Source organism: Taudactylus pleione, unplaced genomic scaffold (assembly GCF_031769625.1).
Source record: "Taudactylus pleione unplaced genomic scaffold, aTauple2 ptg000833l, whole genome shotgun sequence".
Lineage (NCBI taxonomy): Eukaryota > Metazoa > Chordata > Amphibia > Anura > Myobatrachidae > Taudactylus > Taudactylus pleione.
In genome coordinates, this window is record NW_028285235.1 from 401,032 (window position 1) to 422,859 (window position 21,828).

The 21,828-nt window shown below is 42.4% G+C and overlaps 2 protein-coding genes across 2 annotated transcripts in view; one reads left to right on the top strand and one right to left on the bottom strand.

The window, feature by feature from the left end:
* LOC148474547 (beta-1,3-galactosyltransferase 5-like) overlaps window positions 1–21,828 on the top strand; it is a 207,533-nt gene that overhangs the window by 121,556 nt on the left and 64,149 nt on the right. The gene's annotated exons all lie outside the window — the stretch shown is intronic.
* LOC148474548 (beta-1,3-galactosyltransferase 5-like) lies at window positions 484–2,870 on the bottom strand. The gene is made up of 2 exons (XM_088458448.1): window positions 2,303–2,870; window positions 484–998 (listed from the first exon to the last, which is right to left on the bottom strand). Exons 1-2 carry the CDS (start codon window positions 2,868–2,870, stop codon window positions 484–486), a joined length of 1,083 nt encoding a protein of 360 aa, XP_088314574.1.

Genomic DNA, 21,828 nt, shown 5'->3' on the forward strand with positions numbered 1-21,828 from the left:
CAATAAAGAAAGGGACACAAGCGTATATATCCAGGATCTGGGCCATAAACATTATTTATAATATATATATATATATATATATATATATATATATATAATCTTCCAACAAGTGGATACAGGTAATATTATACATATATGTACACTCCTCTTATCCTTCTAGATTTTGGTGGGAGAGTCCAGTTTTTCTGGCACTGTCCTAGTACCATGCCCACGGGTGGCAGCGCCCGGCATTAAAACACTGTAGAGAGACTGGGGGCAGCCCAGCAGTTTGGGAACCAGATAATTCCACCTGATCCACGAGTGGTTGGAAGATGAGACGGTCTTTACTACAGACCCTTTAACACAAATATACAACAAGGACCTGTGAGCTTTGGGTTCTTGGTTTACCAGTGGGAAATTAAAAAAAAATCTTCAAGAAAAAAAGTTCAAATAAACACATGAATCATAAGTTTGAAGGCTTTGTGTGATTTTTATCTTCATTCTCTACCTTTGTACCATTGGAGGTCCGCCACTTAGTATACTGGTCTGACGATGGAAGTACAGTTTGCGTGGTGACTGGACACTGCATTCTGCTGTTTGAACCGCACTCCACACGTCTATCAGATGCTCGGGGGAGATTCCGTGCACCACAAGTGCTCGCTTGAATCTACACGCATCAAAGTCCAGTCCAAACACATAAAACCGGGGGCTGTGAGTGAGGGTGAGCTTGGCAGATAACACCAGAAACCCAAAATACACATCATCCAGGGGGAAGACTGGGATCTTCAGGGAAGCCTGGTAAAGGGGCTGGACAGAGGGTCCCGGGAAGAGGAAGCCCCCACCAGACAAGAAGTAAGGATATTTCGAATTTGGAAACAAGGATTCTGAAACTTGGTATTTAGAATAACGAAGGACGACAGCGTGATGCTGAACCGCGCCATATAATGTATGAGGCAGGAATCCATGTTCATTAATGAACTCAATCAGGGCGGCCGGATTCACAAACTCATCGTCATCACCTGAAAGATAACATAATAGAGAAACAATTATTATATCTAATATAGATACACTTTGGAGTGATAGGATTAGTAACTCCCTCTGATGGGATAATAGTGTCACACATACAGGATACCTATAAGTTATAGGGTCAGTGACCCCTCTGATGGGATAATAGTGTCACACACACAGGATACCTATAAGTTATAGGGTCAGTGACCTCTCTGATGGGATAATAGTGTCACACACACAGGATACCTATAAGTTATAGGGTCAGTGACTCCTCTGATGGGATAATAGTGTCACACACACAGGATACCTATAAGTTATAGGGTCAGTGACTCCTCTGATGGGATAATAGTGTCACACACACAGGATACCTAGAAGTTATAGGGTCAGTGACTCCTCTGATGGTATAATAGTGTCACACACACACAGGATACCTATAAGTTATAGAGTCAGTGACTCCTCTGATGGGATAATAGTGTCACACACACAGGATACCTAGAAGTTATAGGGTCAGTGACTCCTCTGATGGTATAATAGTGTCACACACACACAGGATACCTATAAGTTATAGGGTCAGTGACCCCTCTGATGGGATAATAGTGTCACACACAGGATACCTATAAGTTATAGGGTCAGTGACTCCTCTGATGGGATAATAGTGTCACACACATAGGATACCTATAAGTTATAGGGTCAGTGACTCCTCTGATGGGATAATAGTGTCACACACACAGGATAACTATAAATTATAGTGTCAGTGACTCCTCTGATGGGATAATAGTGTCACACACACAGGATACCTATAAGTTATAGGGTCAGTGACTCCTCTGATGGGATAAAAGTGTCACACACACAGGATAACTATAAATTATAGTGTCAGTGACTCCTCTGATGGGATAAAAGTGTCACACACACAGGATACCTATAAGTTATAGGGTCAGTGAACCCTCTGATGGGATAATAGTGTCACACACACAGGATACCTATAAGTTATAGGGTCAGTGACTCCTCTGATGGGATAATAGTGTCACACACACAGGATAACTATAAATTATAGTGTCAGTGACTCCTCTGATGGGATAAAAGTGTCACACACACAGGATACCTATAAGTTATAGGGTCAGTGACCCCTCTGATGGGATAATAGTGTCACACACACAGTATACCTATAAGTTATAGGGTCAGTGAACCCTCTGATGGGATAATAGTGTCACACACACAGGATACCTATAAGTTATAGGGTCAGTGAACCCTCTGATGGGATAATAGTGTCACACACCCAGAATATCTATAACTAAGTATAGAGTACATCACCAACCTTTAAATATGAAATCCACCTTAGGGATGTGGTAGTGCAGCCATTCCAGAAAGCAACGTTCCTTAAGGGATAGGTTGTGATGTCCCTCAGTGAAGTCCCACTGTAGAATGTCCCCATACTCCTTGTTTTCCAACTTTATTATCTCCATGTTCTTGATGTTAGGACTTTGTCCCATTAGGAATATTGGCCTCACCATGTACCCAGCCATCACAGTTCTTTTTGCCCACGTCCTCCTTAGTGCCCATCTCCTGTCTAGTGACTGTGGGTGGGTTTTGATGGCCAGGAGCAGCAGATGAAGATTGTCCCCATCACTGGGTTCTGCTGGTGGGGTGTGGAGGAGCGAGCATTGGTAAAGCTGCAGGTGAGGAAACTCTAAGAGGAACTGAGAATAGTTCAGGTGATAAGTGGAAAGTTCATCGCGGAGCGTGACTGAGCCTCTGATAGGTTGCCGGTCTACCTCCCGAGGAGAGTGGTTCTGGGCAGGAAGTTTTCTAATTATTAGTGAAATAAACAGCAAGACGACCATGGGCAGGAGAATATTAATCCACGACACAGTCCGGAACCTCATGATAGCCTGCAGGAGAAAAGGCAGAAAGAGGCAGTTTAAGAACATGGCAGAACCTTCACTGGTGCTAGTGTGTGACCCACTAGAAGGAACATGGAGACCAGCTTGTTACGAAAGGGAAAATTATATCAAAGTGATCCCAGAAACAATGTGGCGTTATAGGGTTATATAACGTCTGATGCACTTGCATACAGTATTTTAGCAATTGCTAAGCGGCACAATTGCAGATGCGTTTGCATTAGTGTACAACTCTGAATGACGCTCACACCTAATGGTGCATACAACGGTCAGATCTGTCAGACGAACGATCAACGGTGAACTACAAACCATTTTTGACAGTATTAAAATGAATGAAAATCTGACTAATCTGACTGCAAACACATCAGATGTCAGATACCGTTATCTGACAAATGGGAACGCGCATCGTTCATCGTTACAGGAACACATGTCAGATTTTGAATGACTTTTAAAATCACTTTTGTACAAATCTGAAGGAAAATCTGATCGTGTGTATTCACCATTACACTAAATCTAGCTCTAAAATACTGGTATGTAGACATTCTTACAGTCAACATTCACAATGCCGACATTATAACCATGTCAATATTTTGGTGGGTGCATGACTGGAATAATGGTAAGATGTGGCTTATACCAGAAAAATGGAACGAAAATGAAGGTATTTTTTTAATACATAATTTCTAATTAGGGGTGTGCACCGGCCACTTTTCGTGTTTTGTGTTTTGGTTTTGGATCTGGATCTTTCTTCGTGTTTTGGATCTGGATTGGTTTTGCCAAAACCACCCTTCCGTGTTTTGGGTTCTGGGTTTTGTGTTTTGGATCTGTATTTTTTTGAAAAAAAGCATAAAAACAGCTAAAATCACAGAATTTGTAGGTTTTTCTGCTCCTATGCTATTATTAACCTCAATAACCTTAATTTCCACTCATTTCCAGTCTATTCTGAACACCTCACACCTCACAATAGTGTTTTTATGTCCAAAAGGTTGCACCGAGGTAGCTGGATGACTATGCTAAGCGACACGAGTGGGCGGCACAAACACGTGACCCATCTAGGAGTGACACTGCAGTGGCAGGCAGGATGGCAGTTAGAAAAACTAGGCCCCAAACTGTACATAATGCAAAGAAAAAAAGAGGTGCAAGATGGAATTGTCCTTGGGCCCTCCCACCCACCCTTATGTTGTATAAACAGGACATGCACACTTTAACAAATCAATCATTTCAGCGCCAGGGTCTGCCACACAACTGTGGCTGAAATGATTGGTTCGTTTGGGCCCCCACAAAACAAGCTGGCAATTAATGTGTCCCTGCACAAACTGGCTCTACGGAGGCAAGATGTCATCCTCATCCTCCTCATCCACCGATTCCTCACCCTCTTCAGTGTGTACATCCTCATCCTCACAAAGTATTAACTCGTCCCCACTTGAATCCACCACCACAGGTCCCTCTGTACCTTCTGGAGGCTGGTCTCCCTGGAAGAGCTGATAATTCATTTTGATGAACATCATCTTCTCCACATTCTGTGGAAGCAACCTCCTACGCCTTTCGCTGACAAGGTTCCCGGCTGCACTAAACACTCTTTCGGAGTACACACTGGAGGGGGGGCAACTCAGGTAAAATAGAGCCAGTTTGTACAGGGGCCTCCAAATTGCCTCTTTTTCCTGCCAGTACAGGTATGGACTGTCTGACATGCCTACTTGGATGCTGTCACCGATGTAATCCTCCACCATTCTGTCAATGGTGACAGTATCATATGCAGTGACAGTAGACATGTCAGAAATTGTTGCCAGGTCCTTCAGTCCGGACCAGATGTCCAAACTTGGTCCTGCCTGCCCTGCATCACCGCCAGCGGGTTGCTTAGGATACCTAAGTTTTTTCCTGGCAGCCCCAGTTGCGGGAGAAAATGAAGAAGGAGCCGTTGACGTGTCACGTTCCGCTTCAGCTGACAGTGTGTTCACCAGCAGGTCTTTGCACCTCTGCAGGCTTGTGTCGGCCGGAAAGAGAGACACCACATAGGCTTTAATCCTAGGATCGAGCACGGTGGCCAAAATGTAGTGGTCTGATTTCAACAGATTGACCACCCTGGAATCCTGGCAAAGCGAATGAAGGGCTTCATCCACAAGTCCCACATGCCGAGCGGAATCGCTCCGTCTTAGCTCCTCCTTCACTTTCTCCAGCTGCTTCTGCAAAAGCCTGATGAGGGGAATGACCTGACTCAAGCTGGCAGTGTCTGAACTGACTTCACGTGTGGCAAGTTCGAAGGGCTGAAGAACCTTGCACAACACGGAAATCATTCTCCACTGCGCTTGAGTCAGGTGCATACCCCCTCCTTTGCCTATGTCATAGGTGGATGTATAGGCTTGTATGGCCTTTTGCTGCTCCTCCATCCTCTGAAGCATATAGAGGGTTGAGTTCCACCGCGTCACAACCTCTTGCTTCAGGTGATGGAGGGGCAGGTTCAAGAGTGTTTGCTGGCGCTCCAGTCTTCGGCACGCAGTCGCTGAATGGCGAAAGTGGCCAGAAATTTTTCGGGCCACCCAAAGCGTCTCCTGCACGCCCCTGTCGCTTTTCAGAAAATTCTGCACCACCAAGTTTATTGTGTGAGCAAAACATGGGACGTGCTGGAATTTGCCCAGATGTAATGCCCGCACAATATTGGTGGCGTTGTCAGATATCACAAATCCCCAGGAGAGTCTAAGTGGGGTAAGCCACTGGGCGATGATTTCCCTCAGTTTCTCTAAGAGGTTGTCGGCGGTGTGCCTCTTACTGAAACCGGTGATACACAGCGTAGCCTGCCTTGTAACGAGCTGGCGTTTCTGAGATGCTGCTACTGGTGACGCTGCTGCTGTTGCTGCGTAAGGTGATACATCTACCCAGTGGGCTGTCACAGTCATATAGTCCTTAGTCTGCCCTGTTCCACTTGTCCACATGTCCGTGGTTAAGTGGACATTGTGTACAACGGCATTTTTCAGGACACTGAGGACACTTTTTCTGACGTTTCTGTACAGTCTCGGTATCGCCTGCCTAGTGAAGTGGAATCTAGACGGGATTTGGAACCGGGGACACACTACCTCCATCAATTGTCTAAATCCCACTGCACTAATGGCGGATACCGGACGCACGTCTAACACCAACATAGCAGTCAAGGCCTCAGTTATACGTTTTGCTTCAGGATGACTGCTGTCGTACTTCATCCTCCTCGCTAAGGACTGTTGGAGGGTTAATTGTTTAGTAAAAGTAGTGGTGTTCCTACTTCCTCTCTGGGATGATGAACGACTCCCAGCAGCAGCAGCAACAGCAGCAGCGGCAGCAGTAGGCGTAGCAATGCAGGATCCTCCGGAGGAATCCCGGATAGGAGAGTCAGTCATGCCAGTGATATGGCCTGCAGGACTACTTCCGATCCTGACTAAGGAGGAAATTGACGAGGAGGGAGTTGACGGTGTGGTTTGCAGGCGCTTGGATACAACAGGACAACGGGATTTAGGTGTCCCTGGACTGCTTACGGTCTGAGCCAAAGTTTCTGAACTTGACAGTAACTTTTTATGAACGCGCTGCAGGTGCCGTATAAGGGAGGATGTTCCTAGGTGGTTGACGTCCCTACCCCTACTTATTTCACCTTTACATATGGTACATATGGCAAGACAGTTGTTGTCCGGATTTGGATAGAAATATTGCCAGACCAAAGAGGTGGAATGTTTGGTCTTCTGCCCAGGCATGACCGTGATGGGCTTTTTCATCCCACGGACAACAACTGTCTCCCCCGGAGCCTGATTTAAACAAACCACATCACCATCAGAATCCTCCTCGCCAACTTCCTCCTCAGCGCCAGCTACACCAGTATCCTCATCCTGTTGTACTTCAACAGTGACATCTTCAATTTGCATATCAGCAAGTGGACTGTGGGTGCTCCTTTCAGCACTTGCAGGGGGCGTGCAAATGGTGGAAAGAGCCACCTCTTCCCGTCCAGTGCTGGGAAGGTCAGGCATCGCAACCACCACCACACTTGGACTCTCTTTGGGGATTTGTGATATCTTCTTAGAAAGCACAGTTCTTCGCTGTGCTTTTGCCAGCTTAACTCTTTTGATTTTTTTAGTGGGAGGAGGGCTTCCATCGTCATGTGAAGCTGAACCACTAGTCATGAACATACTAGGGATCGACCTTAGCCGTTCCTTGCCACTCCGTGTCGTAAATGGCATATTGGCAAGTTTACGTTTCTCTTCAGCTGATTTAAATGTCTTTTTCAAGGTCATTTTCCTGAACTTTGCCATTTGGGATTGTATGTGCCCTCTACTATGACATTGGGCATCGGCCTTGGCAGACGACGTTGATGGCATGTTATCGTCTATGTCATGACTAGTGGCAGCAGCTTCAGCACTAGGAGGAAGTGGTTCTTGATCTTTCTCTATTTTATTTTTATCGGAGAAAGTTTGGTCCTCCATTTATGTTATATCGATTTGATATATACGTGCGGCTAAACACAGAAAATAAATTTTTTTTTGGTTCGGACTGGAGTGTACTTTGTGGGTTACAGCACCCTTTAACGGTCAAGCCAGCCGGCCCTTTACTTATGACACAGGCGCACTCTTGGCACTACTTTGTTGATGCACGTGCGGCTACTGCGCACACAATTCACAAACACAGAAAATAATTTTTTTTTGGTTTGGCTTTGGACTGGAGTGTACTTTCGGGGGTTACAGCACCCTTTAACGGTCAAGCCAGCCGGCCCTTTACTTATGACACAGGCGCACTCTTGGCACTACTTTGTTGATGCACGTGCGGCTACTGCGCACACAATTCACAAACACAGAAAATAATTTTTTTTTAGGTTTGGACTGGAGTGTACTTTCGGGGGTTACAGCACCCTTAACGGTCAAGCCAGCCGGCCCTTTACTTATGACACAGGCGCACGCTTGGCACTACTTTGTTGATGCACGTGCGGCTACTGCGCACACAATTCACAAACACAGAAAATAATTTTTTTTTAGGTTTGGACTGGAGTGTACTTTCGGGGGTTACAGCACCCTTAACGGTCAAGCCAGCCGGCCCTTTACTTATGACACAGGCGCACGCTTGGCACTACTTTGTTGATGCACGTGCGGCTACTGCGCACACAATTCACAAACACAGAAAATAATTTTTTTTTTGGTTTGGACTGGAGTGTACTTTCGGGGGTTACAGCACCCTTAACGGTCAAGCCAGCCGGCCCTTTACTTATGACACAGGCGCACGCTTGGCACTACTTTGTTGATGCACGTGCGGCTACTGCGCACACAATTCACAAACACAGAAAATAATTTTTTTTTTGGTTTGGACTGGAGTGTACTTTCGGGGGTTACAGCACCCTTAACGGTCAAGCCAGCCGGCCCTTTACTTATGACACAGGCGAACGCTTGGCACTACTTTGTTGATGCACGTGCGGCTACTGCGCACACAATTCACAAACACAGAAAATAATTTTTTTTTTGGTTTGGACTGGAGTGTACTTTCGGGGGTTACAGCACCCTTAACGGTCAAGCCAGCCGGCCCTTTACTTATGACACAGGCGAACGCTTGACACTACTTTGTTGATGCACGTGCGGCTACTGCGCACACAATTCACAAACACAGAAAATAATTTTTTTTTGGTTTGGACTGGAGTGTACTTTCAGGGGTTACAGCACCCTTTAACGGTCAAGCCAGCCGGCCCTTTACTTATGACACAGGCGCACGCTTGGCACTACTTTGTTGATGCACGTGCGGCTACTGCGCACACAATTCACAAACACAGAAAATAATTTTTTTTTTGGTTTGGACTGGAGTGTACTTTCGGGGGTTACAGCACCCTTAATGGTCAAGCCAGCCGGCCCTTTACTTATGACACAGGCGCACTCTTGGCACTACTTTGTTGATGCACGTGCGGCTACTGCGCACACAATTCACAAACACAGAAAATAATTTTTTTTTGGTTAGGACTGGAGTGTACTTTCGGGGGTTACAGCACCCTTTAACGGTCAAGCCAGCCGGCCCTTTACTTATGACACAGGCGCACGCTTGGCACTACTTTGTTGATGCACGTGCGGCTACTGCGCACACAATTCACAAACACAGAAAATAATTTTTTTTTTGGTTTGGACTGGAGTGTACTTTCGGGGGTTACAGCACCCTTAACGGTCAAGCCAGCCGGCCCTTTACTTATGACACAGGCGCACGCTTGGCACTACTTTGTTGATGCACGTGCGGCTACTGCGCACACAATTCACAAACACAGAAAATAATTTTTTTTTTGGTTTGGACTGGAGTGTACTTTGGGGGTTACAGCACCCTTTAACGGTCAAGCCAGCCGGCCCTTTACTTATGACACAGGCGCACGCTTGGCACTACTTTGTTGATGCACGTGCGACTACTGCGCACACAATTCACAAACACAGAAAATAATATTTTTTTTGGTTTGGACTGGAGTGTACTTTCGGGGGTTACAGCACCCTTAACGGTCAAGCCAGCCGGCCCTTTACTTATGACACAGGCGCACGCTTGGCACTACTTTGTTGATGCACGTGCGGCTACTGCGCACACAATTCACAAACACAGAAAATAATTTTTTTTTAGGTTTGGACTGGAGTGTACTTTCGGGGGTTACAGCACCCTTAACGGTCAAGCCAGCCGGCCCTTTACTTATGACACAGGCGCACGCTTGGCACTACTTTGTTGATGCACGTGCGGCTACTGCGCACACAATTCACAAACACAGAAAATAATTTTTTTTTTGGTTTGGACTGGAGTGTACTTTCGGGGGTTACAGCACCCTTAACGGTCAAGCCAGCCGGCCCTTTACTTATGACACAGGCGCACGCTTGGCACTACTTTGTTGATGCACGTGCGGCTACTGCGCACACAATTCACAAACACAGAAAATAATTTTTTTTTTGGTTTGGACTGGAGTGTACTTTCGGGGGTTACAGCACCCTTAACGGTCAAGCCAGCCGGCCCTTTACTTATGACACAGGCGCACTCTTGGCACTACTTTGTTGATGCACGTGCGGCTACTGCGCACACAATTCACAAACACAGAAAATAATTTTTTTTTGGTTAGGACTGGAGTGTACTTTCGGGGGTTACAGCACCCTTTAACGGTCAAGCCAGCCGGCCCTTTACTTATGACACAGGCGCACGCTTGGCACTACTTTGTTGATGCACGTGCGGCTACTGCGCACACAATTCACAAACACAGAAAATAATTTTTTTTTTGGTTTGGACTGGAGTGTACTTTCGGGGGTTACAGCACCCTTAACGGTCAAGCCAGCCGGCCCTTTACTTATGACACAGGCGCACGCTTGGCACTACTTTGTTGATGCACGTGCGGCTACTGCGCACACAATTCACAAACACAGAAAATAATTTTTTTTTTGGTTTGGACTGGAGTGTACTTTGGGGGTTACAGCACCTTTTAACGGTCAAGCCAGCCGGCCCTTTACTTATGACACAGGCGCACGCTTGGCACTACTTTGTTGATGCACGTGCGACTACTGCGCACACAATTCACAAACACAGAAAATAATATTTTTTTTGGTTTGGACTGGAGTGTACTTTCGGGGGTTACAGCACCCTTAACGGTCAAGCCAGCCGGCCCTTTACTTATGACACAGGCGCACGCTTGGCACTACTTTGTTGATGCACGTGCGGCTACTGCGCACACAATTCACAAACACAGAAAATAATTTTTTTTTTGGTTTGGACTGGAGTGTACTTTCGGGGGTTACAGCACCCTTAACGGTCAAGCCAGCCGGCCCTTTACTTATGACACAGGCGCACGCTTGGCACTACTTTGTTGATGCACGTGCGGCTACTGCGCACACAATTCACAAACACAGAAAATAATTTTTTTTTTGGTTTGGACTGGAGTGTACTTTGGGGGTTACAGCACCCTTTAACGGTCAAGCCAGCCGGCCCTTTACTTATGACACAGGCGCACGCTTGGCACTACTTTGTTGATGCACGTGCGACTACTGCGCACACAATTCACAAACACAGAAAATAATATTTTTTTTGGTTTGGACTGGAGTGTACTTTCGGGGGTTACAGCACCCTTAACGGTCAAGCCAGCCGGCCCTTTACTTATGACACAGGCGCACGCTTGGCACTACTTTGTTGATGCACGTGCGGCTACTGCGCACACAATTCACAAACACAGAAAATAATTTTTTTTTTGGTTTGGACTGGAGTGTACTTTCGGGGGTTACAGCACCCTTAACGGTCAAGCCAGCCGGCCCTTTACTTATGACACAGGCGCACGCTTGGCACTACTTTGTTGATGCACGTGCGGCTACTGCGCACACAATTCACAAACACAGAAAATAATTTTTTTTTGGTTTGGACTGGAGTGTACTTTCGGGGGTTACAGCACCCTTAACGGTCAAGCCAGCCGGCCCTTTACTTATGACACAGGCGCACGCTTGGCACTACTTTGTTGATGCACGTGCGGCTACTGCGCACACAATTCACAAACACAGAAAATATATTATTTTTTTAGCACTTGGGGGGAGCACCCCTGATGGACAGAGCACCCCCTGGACAACACTACAGCACTCCTTTAGGACTGGGACACTGCACAGGACTTTGGAGTGGACACAGCCCCTATGGAGAACTGACTGCACAACACAGTCCAGCCAGCCCCTATGGACTTTGAAGTAGTGGACACAGCCCCTATTAACAACAGCAGCACAGCACAACACAGCCAGCCCCTATGGACTTTGAAGTAGTGGACAACAGCAGCACTACACTACACTACACTACACAGCCCTAACTCCCACCCTCCCTCTTCACTGTCCACAGCCGAGTGAGAAAATGGCGCCGACGTGTGTACCTTATATAGGATCCAAAACCCGCGAGACTCGGAAGGCGGGAAGATGACGTTTTGCCTCGATTTCAGATCCGAGTCAGGCGGGAAAAGTCGAGCCTGACTCGGATCGGACTCGGATCGGGGGGGCTCGGGGGGGTTCGGATTTCAGAAATCCGAACCCGCTCACCCCTATTTCTAATACATATATACTTAAAATAAATGAGAGAAGACTAATTGCAAAAATTGTGAGAAAGTAAATGCTAATTAATTATCGAGGAAAATATTGTTAATTTCCTTAAAAATGGAATAGGGCTGGGTGAAGATATTAACTCGTTAAATCTCAGTGTTAGTGAGAGAAAATATTCTATGCTGGGAGAGTTTGCATAAGCATCAAACAGGTAACATTATTCAGATCATGTTCATTAAGATAGACAACATAAGAGTTTTTAGGCAACAATTTGATATGTGCAAAATTATATTTTCAATCAATTGCTAAAGTATCAGTACATCAAACATAAGATCCTGTTACTTAATTCCGGGTATCAGTACATCAGACATAAGATCCTGTTACCTAATTCCAGGTATCAGTACATCAGACATAAGATCCTGTTACCTAATTCCAGGTATCAGTACATCAGACATAAGATCCTGTTACCTAATTCCATACCTAATTAATTAGCATTTACTTTCCACGCAATTATTAGCAATTATAGCAATTAGTCTTCACTCATTTATGTTAAGTATATGTATTATACTTATATAATTATATATCATGGCATGGACAGTCCTCTCCTCGGTGTCACTGATGTATTATATACTGATATAAGTATCTATCATGGCATGGACAGTCCTGTCCTCGGTGTCACTGATGTATTATATACTGATATAAGTATCTATCATGGCATGGACAGTCCTGTCCTCGGTGTCACTGATGTATTATATACTGATATAAGTATCTATCATGGCATGGATAGTCCTGTCCTCAGTGTCACTAATGTATTATTTACTGATATATGTATCTATCATGGCATGGATAGTCCTGTCCTCGGTGTCACTGATGTATTATATACTGATATAAGTACCTATCATGGCATGGACAGTCCTGTCCTCGGTGTCACTGATGTATTACATACTGATATAAGTATCTATCATGGCATGGACAGTCCTGTCCTCAGTGTCACTGATGTATTATATACTGATATAAGTATCTATCATGGCATGGACAGTCCTGTCCTCAGTGTCACTGATGTATTATATACTGATATAAGTATCTATCATGGCATGGACAGTCCTGTCCTCAGTGTCACTGATGTATTATATACTGATATAAGTATCCAGCATGGTATGGACAGTCCTGTCCTCGGAGTCACAGATGTATTATATACTGATATAAGTATCTATCATGGCATGGACAGTCCTATTCTCAGCGTCACTGATGTATTATATACTGATATATGTATCTATCATGGCATGAACAGTCCTGTCCTCAGTGTCACTGATGTATTATATACTGATATAAGTATCTATCATGGCATGGACAGTCCTGTACTCAGTGTCACTGATGTATTATATACTGATATAAGTATCTATCATGGCATGGACAGTCCTGTCCTCAGTGTCACTGATGTATTATATACTGATATAAGTATCTATCATGGCATGGACAGTCCTGTCCTCAGTATCACTGATGTATTATATACTGATATAAGTATCATGGCATGGACAGTCCTGTCCTCAGTGTCACTGATGTATTATATACTGATATAAGTATCTATCATGGCATGGACAGTCCTGTCCTCAGTGTCACTGATGTATTATATACTGATATAAGTATCTATCATGGCATGGACAGTCCTATCCTCAGTGTCACTGATGTATTATATACTGATATAAGTATCTATCATGGCATGGACAGTCCTGTCCTCGGTGTCACAGATGTATTATATACTGATATAAGTATCTATCATGGCATGGACAGTCCTGTCCTCAGTGTCACTGATGTATTATATAATGATATAAGTATCTATCATGGCATGGACAGTCCTATTCTCAGCGTCACTGATGTATTATATACTGATATATGTATCTATCATGGCATGAACAGTCCTGTCCTCAGTGTCACTGATGTATTATATACTGATATAAGTATCTATCATGGCATGGACAGTCCTGTACTCAGTGTCACTGATGTATTATATACTGATATAAGTATCTATCATGGCATGGACAGTCCTATCCTCAGTGTCACTGATGTATTATATACTGATATAAGAATCTATCATGGCATGGACAGTCCTGTCCTCAGTGTCACTGATGTATTATATACTGATATAAGTATCATGGCATGGACAGTCCTGTCCTCAGTGTCACTGATGTACTATTTACTGATATAAGTATCTATCATGGCATGGACAATCCTGTCCTCACTGTCACTGATGTATTATATACTGATATAAGTATCATGGCATGGACAGTCCTGTCCTCAGTGTCACTGATGTATTATATACTGATATAAGTATCTATCATGGCATGGACAGTCCTGTCCTCACTGTCACTGATGTATTATAAACTGATATAAGTATCTATCATGGCATGCACAGTCCTGTCCTCAGTGTCACTGATGTATTATATACTGATATAAGTATCTATCATGGCATGGACAGTCCTGTCCTCAGTGTCACTGATGTATTATATACTGATATAAGTATCATGGCATGGACAGTCCTGTCCTCAGAGTCACTGTTGTATTATATACTGATATAAGTATCTATCATGGCATGGACAGTCCTGTCCTCAGAGTCACTGATGTACTATTTACTGATATAAGTATCATGGCATGGACAGTCCTGTCCTCAGTGTCACTGATGTATTATATACTGATATAAGTATCATGGCATGGACAGTCCTGTCCTCAGAGTCACTGATGTATTATATACTGATATAAGTATCTATCATGGCATGGACAGTCCTGTACTCACTGTCACTGATATATTATATACTGATATAAGTATCTATCATGGCATGTACTGTCCTGTCCTCAGTGTCACTGATATATTACATACTGATATAAGTATCTATCATGGCATGGACAGTCCTGTCCTCAGTGTCACTGTTGTATTATATACTGATATAAGTATCTATTATGGCATGGACAGTCCTGTCCTCAGTGTCACTGATGTATTATATACAGATATAAGTACCTATCATGGCATGGACAGTCCTGTCCTCAGTGTCACTGATGTAATATATACTGATATAAGTATTTATCATGGCATGGACAGTCCTGTACTCAGTGTCACTGATGTATTATATACTGATATAAGTATCTATCATGGCATGTACAGTCCTGTCCTCAGTGTCACTGATGTATTATATACTGATATAAGTATCTATCATGGCATGGACAGTCCTGTCCTCAGTGTCACTGATGTATTATATACTGATATAAGTATCTATCATGGCATGGACAGTCCAGTCCTCAGTGTCACTGATGTATTATATACTGATATAAGTATCTATCATGGCATGGACAGTCCTGTACTCAGTGTCACTGATGTATTATATACTGATATAAGTATCTATCATGGCATGGACAGTCCTGTACTCAGTGTCACTGATGTATTATATACTGATATAAGTATCTATCATGGCATGGACAGTCCTGTACTCAGTGTCACTGATGTATTATATACTGATATAAGTATCTATCATGGCATGGACAGTTCTGTCCTCAGTGTCACTGATGTATTATATACTGATATAAGTATCTATCATGGCATGGACAGTCCTGTACTCAGTGTCACTGATGTATTATATACTGATATAAGTACCTATCATGGCATGTACAGTACTGTCCTCAGTGTCACTGATGTATTATATACTGATATATGTATCTATCATGGCATGGACAGTCCTGTCCTCAGTGTCACTGATGTATTATATACTGATATAAGTATCTATCATGGCATGGACAGTCCTATCCTCAGTGTCACTGATGTATTATATACTGATATAAGAATCTATCATTGCATGGACAGTCCTGTCCTCAGTGTCACTGATGTATTATATACTGATATAAGTATCATGGCATGGACAGTCCTGTCCTCAGTGTCACTGATGTACTATTTACTGATATAAGTATCTATCATTGCATGGACAGTCCTGTCCTCACTGTCACTGATGTATTATATACTGATATAAGTATCTATCATGGCATGGACAGTCCTGTCCTCAGTGTCACTGATGTATTATATACTGATATAAGTATCATGGCATGGACAGTCCTGTCCTCAGTGTCACTGTTGTATTATATACTGATATAAGTATCTAACATGGCATGGACAGTCCTGTCCTCAGTGTCACTGATGTACTATTTACTGATATAAGTATCTATCATGGCATGGACAGTCGTGTCCTCGGTGTCACTGATATATTATATACTGATATAAGTATCTATCATGGCATGGACAGTCCTGTCCTCAGTGTCACTGATGTATTATATACTGATATAAGTATCTATCATGGCATGGACAGTCCTGTCCTCAGTGTCACTGATGTATTATATACTGATATAAGTATCATGGCATGGACAGTCCTGTCCTCAGTGTCACTGATATATTATATACTGATATAAGTATCTATCATGGCATGGACAGTCCTGTCCTCAGTGTCACTGATGTATTATATACTGATATAAGTATATATCATGGCATGGACAGTCCTATCCTCAGTGTCACTGATGTATTATATACTGATATAAGTATCTATCATGGCATGGACAGTCCTGTCCTCAGTGTCACTGATGTATTATATACTGATATAAGTATCATGGCATGGACAGTCCTGTCCTCAGTGTCACTGATGTATTATATACTGATATAAGTATCTATCATGGCATGGACAGTCCTGTCCTCAGTGTCACTGATGTATTACATACTGATATAAGTATCTATCATGGCATGGACAGTCCTGTACTCAGTGTCACTGATGTATTATATACTGATATAAGTATCTATTATGGCATGGACAGTCCTGTACTCAGTGTCACTGATGTATTATATACTGATATAAGTATCTATTATGGCATGGACAGTCCTGTCCTCAGTGTCACTGATGTATTATATACTGATATAAGAATCTATCATGGCATGGACAGTCCTGTCCTCAGTGTCACTGATGTATTATATACTGATATAAGTATCTATCATGGCATGTACAGTCCTGTCCTCAGTGTCACTGATGTAATATATACTGATATAAGTATATATCATGGCATGGACAGTCCTGTCCTCAGTGTCACTGATGTATTATATACTGATATATGTATCTATCATGGCATGGACAGTCCTGTCCTCAGTGTCACTGATGTATTACATACTGATATAAGTATCTATCATGGCATGGACAGTCCTGTCCTCAGTGTCACTGATGTATTATATACTGATATAAGTACCTATCATGGCATGGACAGTCCTGTACTCAGTGTCACTGATGTATTATATACTGATATAAGTATCTATTATGGCATGGACAGTCCTGTCCTCAGTGTCACTGATGTATTATATACAGATATAAGTACCTATCATGGCATGGACAGTCCTGTACTCAGTGTCACTGATGTAATATATACTGATATAAGTATCATGGCATGGACAGTCCTGTCCTCAGTGTCACTGATGTACTATTTACTGATATAAGTATCTATCATGGCATGGACAGTCCTGTCCTCACTGTCACTGATGTATTATATACTGATATAAGTATCTATCATGGCATGGACAGTCCTGTCCTCAGTGTCACTGATGTATTATATACTGATATAAGTATCATGGCATGGACAGTCCTGTCCTCAGTGTCACTGTTGTATTATATACTGATATAAGTATCTATCATGGCATGGACAGTCCTGTCCTCACTGTCACTAATGTATTATTTACTGATATAAGTATATATCATGGCATGGACAGTCCTGTACTCAGTGTCACTGATGTATTATATACTGATATAAGTACCTATCATGGCATGGACAGTCCTGTACTCAGTGTCACTGATGTATTATATACTGATATAAGTACCTATCATGGCATGGACAGTCCTGTACTCAGTGTCACTGATGTAATATATACTGATATAAGTATCTATCATGGCATGGACAGTCCTGTCCTCAGTGTCACTGATGTAATATATACTGATATAAGTATTTATCATGGCATGGACAGTCCTGTACTCAGTGTCACTGATGTATTATATACTGATATAAGTATCTATCATGGCATGGACAGTCCTGTCCTCAGTGTCACTGATGTATTATATACTGATATCAGTATCTATCATGGCATGGACAGTCCTGTCCTCAGTGTCACTGATGTATTATATACTGATATAAGTATCTATCATGGCATGGACAGTCCTGTCCTCAGTGTCACTGATGTATTATATACTGATATCAGTATCTATCATGGCATGGACAGTCCTGTCCTCAGTGTCACTGATGTATTATATACTGATATAAGTATCTATCATGGCATGGACAGTCCTGTCCTCAGTGTCACTGATGTATTATATACTGATATAAGTACCTATCATGGCATGGACAGTCCTGTACTCAGTGTCACTGATGTATTATATACTGATATAAGTATCTATCATGGCATGGACAGTCCTGTCCTCAGTGTCACTGATGTATTATATACTGATATAAGTATCTATCATGGCATGGACAGTCCTGTACTCAGTGTCACTGATGTATTATATACTGATATAAGTATCTATCATGGCATGGACAGTCCTGTACTCAGTGTCACTGATGTATTATATACAGATATAAGTACCTATCATGGCATGGACAGTCCTGTACTCAGTGTCACTGATGTATTATATACTGATATAAGTATCTATCATGGCATGGACAGTCCTGTCCTCAGTGTCACTGATGTATTACATACTGATATAAGTATCTATCATGGCATGGACAGTCCTGTCCTCAGTGTCACTGATGTATTATATACTGATATAAGTATCTATCATGGCATGGACAGTCCTGTCCTCAGTGTCACTGATGTATTATTTACTGATATAAGTATCTATCATGGCATGGACAGTCCAGTCCTCAGTGTCACTGATGTATTATATACTGATATATGTATCTATCATGGCATGGACAGTCCTGTCCTCAGTGTCACTGATGTATTATATACTGATATAAGTATCTAGCATGGCATGGACAGTCCTGTCCTCAGTGTCACAGATGTATTATATACTGATATAAGTATCTATCATGGCATGGATAGTCCTGTCCTCGTTGTCACTGATGTATTATTTACTGATATAAGTATCTATCATGGCATGGACAGTCCTGTCCTCAGTGTCACTGATGTATTATATAATGATATAAGTATCTATCATGGCATGGACAGTCCTATTCTCAGCGTCACTGATGTATTATATACTGATATAAGTATCTATCATGGCATGGACAGTCCTGTCCTCACTGTCACTGATGTATTATATACTGATATAAGTATCATGGCATGGACGGTCCTGTCCTCAGTGTCACTGATGTATTATATACTGATATAAGTATCTATCATGGCATGGACAGTCCTGTCCTCACTGTCACTGATGTATTATAAACTGATATAAGTATCTATCATGGCATGCACAGTCCTGTCCTCAGTGTCACTGATGTATTATATACTGATATAAGTATCTATCATGGCATGGACAGTCCTGTCCTCAGTGTCACTGATGTATTATATACTGATATAAGTATCATGGCATGGACAGTCCTGTCCTCAGAGTCACTGTTGTATTATATACTGATATAAGTATCTATCATGGCATGGACAGTCCTGTCCTCAGTGTCACTGATGTACTATTTACTGATATAAGTATCTATCATGGCATGGACAGTCCTGTCCTCACTGTCACTGATATATTATATACTGATATAAGTATCTATCATGGCATGTACTGTCCTGTCCTCAGTGTCACTGATATATGACATACTGATATAAGTATCTATCATGGCATGGACAGTCCTGTCCTCAGTGTTACTGTTGTATTATATACTGATATAAGTATCTATTATGGCATGGACAGTCCTGTCCTCAGTGTCACTGATGTATTATATACAGATATAAGTACCTATCATGGCATGGACAGTCCTGTCCTCAGTGTCACTGATGTAATATATACTGATATAAGTATCTATCATGGCATGGACAGTCCTGTCCTCACTGTCACTGATGTATTATAAACTGATATAAGTATCTATCATGGCATGCACAGTCCTGTCCTCAGTGTCACTGATGTATTATATACTGATATAAGTATCTATCATGGCATGGACAGTCCTGTCCTCAGAGTCACTGTTGTATTATATACTGATATAAGTATCTATCATGGCATGGACAGTCCTGTCCTCAGTGTCACTGATGTACTATTTACTGATATAAGTATCTATCATGGCATGGACAGTCCTGTCCTCACTGTCACTGATATATTATATACTGATATAAGTATCATGGCATGGACAGTCGTGTCCTCAGTGTCACTGATATATTATATACTGATATAAGTATCTATCATGGCATGGACAGTCCTGTCCACAGTGCCACTGATGTATTATATACTGATATAAGTATATATCATGGCAGGGACAGTCCTGTCCTCACTGTCACTGATATATTATATACTGATATAAGTATCTATCATGGCATGGACAGTCCTGTCCTCAGTGTCACTGATGTATTATATACTGATATAAGTATTTATCATGGCATGGACAGTCCTGTCCTCAGCGTCACTGATGTATTATATACTGATATAAGAATCTATCATGGCATGGACAGTCCTGTACTCAGTGTCACTGATGTATTATATACTGATATAAGTACCTATCATGGCATGGACAGTCCTGTACTCAGTGTCACTGATGTATTATATACTGATATAATTATCTATCATGGCATGGACAGTCCTGTACTCAGTGTCACTGATGTATTATATACTGATATAAGTACCTATCATGGCATGGACAGTCCTGTACTCAGTGTCACTGAAGTATTATATACTGATATAAGTATCTATCATGGCATGGACAGTCCTGTACTCAGTGTCACTGATGTATTATATACTGATATAAGTATCTATCATGGCATGGACAGTCCTGTACTCAGTGTCACTGATGTATTATATACTGATATAAGTACCTATCATGGCATGGACAGTCCTGTACTCAGTGTCACTGATGTATTATATACTGATATAAGTATCTATCATGGCATGGACAGTCCTGTCCTCAGTGTCACTGATGTATTATATACTGATATAAGTATATATCATGGCATGGACAATCCTGTCCTCAGTGTCACTGATGTATTATATACTGATATAAGTATCTATCATGGCATGGACAGTCCTGTCCTCAGTGTCACTGATGTATTATATACTGATATAAGTATCTATCATGGCATGTACAGTCCTGTCCTCAGTGTCACTGATGTATTATATACAGATATAAGTACCTATCATGGCATGGACAGTCCTGTCCTCAGTGTCACTGATGTATTACATACTGATATAAGTATCTATCATGGCATGGACAGTCCTGTCCTCAGTGTCACTGATGTATTATATACTGATATAAGTACCTATCATGGCATGGACAGTCCTGTCCTCAGTGTCACTGATGTATTATTTACTGATATAAGTATCTATCATGGCATGGACAGTCCTGTCCTCAGTGTCACAGATGTATTATATACTGATATAAGTATCTATCATGGCATGGATAGTCCTGTCCTCGGTGTCACTGATGTATTATTTACTGATATAAGTATCTATCATGGCATGGACAGTCCTGTCCTCAGTGTCACTGATGTATTATATAATGATATAAGTATCTATCATGGCATGGACAGTCCTGTACTCAGTGTCACTGATGTATTATATACTGATATAAGTATCTATCATGGCATGGACAGTCCTGTCCTCAGTGTCACTGATGTATTACATACTGATATAAGTATCTATCATGGCATGGACAGTCCTGTCCTCAGTGTCACTGATGTATTATATACTGATATAAGTATCTATCATGGCATGGACAGTCCTGTCCTCAGTGTCACT

Bases quoted from the DNA above. Each gene is read 5' to 3' on its own strand.
- LOC148474548 (XM_088458448.1), bottom strand. From the start codon at position 2,870: ATGAGGTTCCGGACTGTGTCGTGGATTAATATTCTCCTGCCCATGGTC. The intron at 999-2,302 runs GTTGGTGATGTA...GTTATCTTTCAG, and splicing joins GGTGGATTTCATATTTAAAG to GTGATGACGATGAGTTTGTG.